This window comes from Pundamilia nyererei, unplaced genomic scaffold (genome assembly GCF_000239375.1).
Source record: "Pundamilia nyererei isolate P.nyererei 1_Seehausen unplaced genomic scaffold, PunNye1.0 scaffold00002, whole genome shotgun sequence".
Taxonomy (NCBI): domain Eukaryota; kingdom Metazoa; phylum Chordata; class Actinopteri; order Cichliformes; family Cichlidae; genus Pundamilia; species Pundamilia nyererei.
The window spans coordinates 7,157,125-7,164,401 of NW_005187403.1; the positions used below are offsets into that span (position 1 = coordinate 7,157,125).

The 7,277-nt window shown below is 39.6% G+C and overlaps 1 protein-coding gene across 9 annotated transcripts in view; it reads right to left on the reverse strand.

Annotated features, from left to right (window-relative positions):
* arhgap24 (Rho GTPase activating protein 24) overlaps positions 1–7,277 on the reverse strand; it is an 80,160-nt gene that overhangs the window by 17,849 nt on the left and 55,034 nt on the right. The window contains exons 1-2 of one of the 9 annotated variants that reach the window (XM_005720341.2): positions 1,706–2,004; positions 401–492 (exon numbers count right to left, since the gene is read on the reverse strand). The exons of 3 other annotated variants lie outside the window; for them this stretch is intronic. Coding sequence is in view for 1 of the 6 variants with exons in the window: in XM_005720337.2 (XP_005720394.1) it covers positions 6,996–7,068 (73 nt within the window). In the remaining 5 variants the exon portion in view is untranslated. 5 more of the 9 variants (XM_005720337.2, XM_005720340.2, XM_005720343.2 and 2 more) reach the window with 5 other exon arrangements.

A 7,277-nucleotide genomic window follows, 5' to 3' on the forward strand; every position in this document is an offset into this window, starting at 1 on the left:
GAAAGAGATAAAAAGAGATGCCTACACTGTTTGCTGGCTCACACAGAGAGTCATGCATGTGTTTAATGTGAATGTTGCATAAATTGTGCTTTCAACACCTGAGCTGTCAGTTTGGTGCCCGCCTTTGACAGTTAGATTGATCCTTCTCGTAAGACAGCAGATGCCAGTGTTTGCTCAGTTTGCCATGTTCACTATGTTTATAGATGACAAACTCCCTTTCACAAACACACAATGTGTACACACGACAATAAGTAGACCGACTATACTTAACGCAGAGGATAAGCTTCTATCATCTGTTGGCATGGCATATTTGAAAAGAAGTTTCAGATGAGGAATAGTTAAAAATGCAAGGCTAGTATCGCGTTACGAAGTGTGTAAACTTAAAAGCGCCTTCTGTTACCTGTAGGCTTCTCAAAATCCCATGACTAACAGCACAGACATCACAGCATGTGTCAGCATGTATCAATTTAGTGGGGTGGGGTTCTCTGTGTCCTGAAGAATAGGTAAAAAAAGGAAATTTGTCTTCCTATCTAAGGACAATACATTTGCTGTACTTTTGCATGACCTCAAGGTTACTGGTACATTACCAGCACTCCCCAACTGCGCTAATCAGTTTGATACAGTTGAAATAAGCAGAGTAGAGGTTCCCGGCACAACTTCATCACTTCCAATTTGCATGGAGAAGAGGAAAAAAAATTGGAAGAGGCCCAAACTCCAGGAACACTTGAAACGTTTGTGTTTTGGCTGGTAGACTTCACCAAGTTGCTACAATTTTGACCTTTTTATACAGTAAAGATTACACAAAAATCTAACTAAAATACCCAGCAATGTTTTACAAGCAAAAAATACAATACAGCAAATACATTTTGCCAAATTTGACAGTATTCAGACTTTGAAGACACCTCAATCATTAAGTTAAATTAAATTTACCTCATCATTAACAGTCAAGGATGACAATTAAGGTTACATGTGCCATAAAACACAAACTAATCCAATAGGGGGCTACCTTTAGTTAGCAACTATTAGATTCTATATAAAAATCATAAAAGTAGTTATGTTTGAAGCCACTCTTTAAACCATTTAATAAAATAAAAGATCTGGCGGGTTGCTAATGTTCATATGGTTCCTAAATATCATTACAGCAGTACGTGTAGCTGTTTAACCTATTAATAATCAATCTAAGCATCCGTTAATCACCGTTAGAGTAAAAGTTCCTGATCAATGCTTGCAAAGGTTTGCAATTCGGCTCTCACATTAAAGTCGTTTAAGTTTTGATCCATTTTTCGATCGGTATCCAGAAACTAAGAGTCATTCTCACAGTAGTCTAATGCGCTCTCTCGCTTTCCTAATCCAGTGATTAGTCACGACCCGCTATTGATCGTTCGCAGAGTTCCCATTAATTAATTACACTTTGCGCGAAGCGGATACGATTCATTAACCTTGCCACGCCCACATATTTACCTTTGAAGACACTTGACGTTTGTGTTTATGCGTGCAGAAAACTTATTCGGTCGTTCCAGTAAATGTTTGAACGTGGCCATTCACGAGGAAAACAAAAACAAAGCGGCAGCTTTAGCTCACCTCCCAACCGCACAAATCACAACCGCAGCGTCATTTTACCTTCCCTCGACCTGCGACACGCAGTCGGTCAGTCATTCAGTGAGGCTGTTTGTCAACGAAAACAGAACCAAAACGGTGCACTAACCGGTAACCGAGGCGCTCACTCGTGCTCGCACATGGGAGTGTTTCTTTGGCCACCGGCGTAAAAGCTCCGTCGCTCCAAAACACTTCTCGCTTGCGAGACCGCGCCTCCGCTTTTAATCCAGCACGGAGTCCTCCGTGTAGCAAACTCGAGAAAGCGGGGGATAAATATTAGCTTTAATTCAAAGAGCGGGTGAGAGCGCCACAATATCGATGGGTTTGAGTGTGCCTACTGTTTCCGACACACCGTGTGAGACTGTGGCGACCAGGGCCGTGCAAAGCCGTTTCGGGTTCCAGGGCGAATGATTTACTCCTTATGGTCCAACTTCCCCTGTTGTCAGTACTGAACTCACTTGTTCCTGCTGAAGGCATAGGTCATTCCAAATGGCTCACTACAATTTCAATTCATTTTTAACCTCATATATCCAATGTTACATTCTCCATTTACATTTATTTCACGTGTCACATTCAACATAGTAACTTAACGCTCACCAAATGTTTTCTGTATATGCTGTGGAATCTTGTCACCGTGTAAATATGAAATGAAGAATTTGAAAAAGTGGCAGAGGCTAGTTTGTATAATATTAGATGTAAAGCAGACATAAGCAACCAATTAAACAACAACACAAATACAATGTATTTTATTTTTGCAACTATGAGGTAACATATCAAAGTTGAAAGATTGTTAATAAATTATGCTATAAAATCAAACATTTTTAGAAATAAATGCACATTATTCAAATTTTTGTTGCAGTTGACTATCAGTGTTACATTTTGACATTAATATGATATAATTTAAAATGTAAAGCAGACCTAAGCAGCAAATTGAAGAACATTGTAAATGGAATGCATTTTATTTGTGTAATTATGTGGTGACATATCAAGGTCAAAGCATTGTTAATATATTATACCCTCAAATATAACACTAAAGAAACAAATGGGATATTTTGTAACTGTGTAACAGCCTTACATTCGTTTTTACTCTTGTATCACAGTCACCTCAAACACCTTGAGACAACTGTTGTGAATTGGTAGTGTATAAATAAAATTGAATTGAATTGATTTGAATGATATCATTTTAAACTTAAAGCAGACAATACAGATGCGAATACTGCAGCCATTCCCCAACTCTCTGTGAATGGTTCTCATGGCCATTGATCAATGGGCTTTGATCAGTGGTTGGTGATCAATAGTTATGACAATTTGCATATTAATGATCAAGGAACTCACCTCAAAGCCCAGTGTTCATTCAGCGGGCTAGTTTCAGTCACTGTGCAAATGTACTGTTTGGGGAAACCTGCAGTCAGCTGAGACTGAACAAGTCACTTGGATGAGTGACGAAACATTTCTCCCAGTGAAAACGCTACATCCAGATGAACAGAAGACCTGTATGATTGAGCATGCATCAAGACGACTTACTGTGCAGAGTTATTTGTGAAACACTAAGCCACAGTGCCTACAGATGCATTCTTTCTAATGGCCTGCAGGGGGCAATGGATCCAAAAACAAGTAGGATTATATAAAGGCGAATAAGAAAATCACCCAACTGGTAATGAGCTGATGAAGTTTTGATCTGAATCGCTAGTTTTAGCGTTTAGCATCAGGTACATTTTGTAAATTTAGTTCACTATGGAGTAAAATCAATACTAAAGAAGTGACTACTGTATGAGCAGGCACTTCAACCCCTTGCTTGTGATACCTAAGATGACTAGACATCCAGTCTATGAGTGTAGTTCACTGATGTATTTCTTTTATAAGCTGCCTATAATGCATACTAGTTAACAATTAAATCTTCTTAATTTTGGTCTTTTCATGTGGTACACGACCTTTGAACAAGGCAAAGAAAAAAAAGTTGGGTTTTTTTGCCTTGTATTACAAGCTGATTTGATTCGTATAAGTTTACACTGCATATTTCAAAAAGAGAACCCAATCTTAAGAAACTAAAATGAATCCATATATGCACATTAAAGCACAAATGATGAATCCGTTTACTATGCAGCAGCAGGTCCAGTGTAACAGCAATAATTAATTAGGCTGTAGCATCAAGGAAATGACGCATGCGTAACGCTTTATACAAACTGCCTCAACAAGGTCAACCTGACATATTTCTCAACCTGAGCATGTGATTATTCTTAACCACTGCTTTGAGTCATTACCCACAGTTACACCAATCACTCCCACTGGCCAGAAAGGTTTCTGACTCAGAGGCATCTCCACCCTGCCAGCATTGTTTGCGTTAATTGTCATGCAAAGTAACTGCAATTCCCTGGTGTCCCTTTGAGTTCCTCTGTCCACATTTAAAATCAATCAGCCTTCCATTACTTGCATGGACAGACAGAGCATTTCCTCTCGGAAACAACAGTTGTGAAGCCGTTAAACAAGCGTGCAACAGGATTAAACAGCATACCATGGGCATTACAGCACACTGCTCTTCCTCCTGTCATTTCCTGTTGATGATCCGCTTTCTTCCATAGCGGCCTAAGTTGGCCTCAGTTTATAAGGTTGGGTGAGATGTCACACTCACTTAGCACATGGAGAATATAAACTATTTAGGGCTCAAGTGGTAAGTGTTTGGAGAATCTTACTATTTAGAAGCACAGAGCATTCAGATAATCCCATCGTCTCCCAGCATGCAAAGGTCAATCACTGATTTATGCCCTAAAACTATTCTTATCTACTTTCAGTGGCATGGAAATGGTGGTAAATAATTAATAATATTAACTTCAGAAAGAAATTAACATTTAGCTCACAAATCATGAGCCACCGGTTAAATTCTGACTATAATAAATTAAGATAATTTTTGACTGATTCTTTTACGGACAAAGTATTTCTCTCATACAATTCTTGGGCTGATACTATGTTAAAAAAACAGAAATACTTTTATGACTTTATAAATGAGATCAACCTCAGTAGGTGTTCATATGCAGAGACGGTCTTCGTGTATAACACGACTTTACCTGAAGAGACAACCGTGGCAGCTTTCACAATTTGCCTGATTTGCCATGCTTTGGCAAACTGCTCCAAAGTTTTACAAAAAAAAAGAAAAAAGAAAGAAAACCTCAGCTTTCAGACCTTTACTTCAGAAGCAGCTTCCATTCAGTGAGACATAGACATTAAGATTCCCTGTTCACACTGAGACTTCAAAGAAGAAACGTTAACGAGAACGGAAAACACCATATTTTTCATGTTTTAGCAGTAACTCTACTGGTGATATTCTCTGCAGTGGAGCACGTACCAAAAGTTAGTTTAGGCTTTCATCTGCTACTTCAAGATCAGCATTACCAGACAGAGGATTAATACAATCAACCCCAAAACCTGATACAGCAACAAACACAGGAAAGACACAGCTAAACTGAACTGCATGCACCTCCTTTAAACTTCACACACTGTTCTGCAATAACATAGACAACTTTCAGTGGATTTTCAGTTCAGTCAGACTGTTCGTCCATATGAGTTGGACAAAAAAAATCCAAACGGATCACAAACTTTTCTTGCAGCTGTGCATAAACTACATTAACAACTTGAGAGCACATCTGCAAACAAAACTATAGCCTCTCACTGACAACCTGGGATCAGGTTCAGTTACCTTTACATATGAATGGCAGGCCATCTTCGATGGGCTCAGTGCAAACAGCTAACAACTGTTCATTCCAGCTGTGACCACTGGCTTTAATAAGTGGCCAAACCAGCTGCACATAGTCTTTAACTAATGGCTCAAAACAGGTGGGAGACAACAAAGGATCCCACTGTGCTGTAATTGCTCACAAATACCTGGATCCCCCGTGCACTTCACTTTGACTTGCATGTCTTCACTGAGCCCTCTAGGAGCCACAGTGGAGTGCATCTGTGTAGAGCGCCACAGTGTGGATAAAGACCATACAATATATGGTTATGTTTTGTGCCGATAAACAGTAATATGTTACCAGGCATGAATGGCCCAGGATACTCACACCCTGTAGTTACATCAAGTATTATGATAGGTTACATGAATAGTAAACATATAATATAAGTGGATGTGAAGCGCCTGTCTTTTGGCTTCAGTTATATATTTCGGAAAGTTCCAGTTACTATAAGATTGACGTCTTTCTCATATAAATATATTTTACATCAAATATGGTGACCGCTAGCTTAGCAGAATGATTTTGTCTGGCACATAAACTCATGTAAAAACACAACTTGATTTAAAGTTTATATGCTTTTGAGTTGTTGGCAGGCAGATTTGTCAAAATGGGTTTTTTCCCCCCCTAAATACCTTCAGACAGCCCATCTGTTTCCCCGCCTCCAGGCTTTGTGCAAAGCTAAAAAGCTACCTAGCAGTTGTAGCCTCACATGTGAAGAAAAGATCTGAAAACAGCATATCGGTTTTCTTGCACATATGTCGAAAAATAAGAAACTTATTATTAAAAATGCTAAAATATTAATGTAATGTGGTTCTAAAGTATAGAATGCAAACCTTAACAGTATGACATTTCCATATCTTCAAAGCAGTTTTAGTCCATTGAATTGATAATTGCAAACCTCACTCCTGCGGTATAACCACATAGAAAAAAAAATTAAGGCAAAGGGAGCACAGTAGGTGTTAAAAAAGGGGCCAAAATGAGCTAAATATTCCGTACACACAAACATGGGATAGATTTTTGTCTGCAGACTTGTTGTGAAATGTTAAGCTCTTCCAGACCCTGACTGCACATCTTGCCAAGTGGAGGAAGCAGCTGCTGCTGGCAGAGAAAACAATGCAGACACTGTAACTACCTTGTTTAGTGATAAATGACAAAAATATGTGTCATAGTTCTCCCAGCCTGTGTGTGTCCATGTTGAGATTAAAAGGAGCACATCAGCGTCTCCTCTCTTTTGTCTTCTGCAGTCGTCTTGTTTGTGTGCAAGCAGGGGCAAGTTGAGATTCAATAATAGGTCTAATGATAGTCTTCTCCGAGGTCCGCGCATCATAAATGACTCTAACATCACAGGAAGTCGGTCACTGGGTGGCGAGCTACGCTACACGGCAAAGCGAATTGTCCATTCATATGGAATGATGAGTATTAAGAGCGGAAACAAAAAGAAAAAAAACCACTGCTCCCATTTTCTTTTTCATCTTTTGTTTATGACTGTTGGTACCCTTATCTACAGGGTCCATTTCACTCATGAGTAATATCATCTCCAGATGGTCTAAACATGCAGCTGTAACAAAGAAGCCTGTAGTAAACAAGTTAAGGAAATACTTAAGCAGTAGCAGGACAGAGGCTGTGCATAGAAAAGCTTTCAAAAGGCTCAAATAATAAACTCATTACTGTTACCTTGATGGGATGACAATAAATTAGTTAATCCATACAGGGGTAAGCTATGAATCGACTGATGAACCACCTCCATCCCTCGTTCGTTATCTCCGGCAAACCCAGGGATTGGAGGAGGGGGGGAATAAAGAGGCGTCCTGAATGAGTTACAAAGTCCTGGCTGTCTGAGTCAATGTGAGGACGGGAGTTTCTGACTGGAGGAGCTGCTCTGCCAGTTTTTGGCCCGGCTCAGAATGAGTGAGTGAGCACAGCTGAGAGGGTGTGAAAGAGAAATGGGAGGGAGGG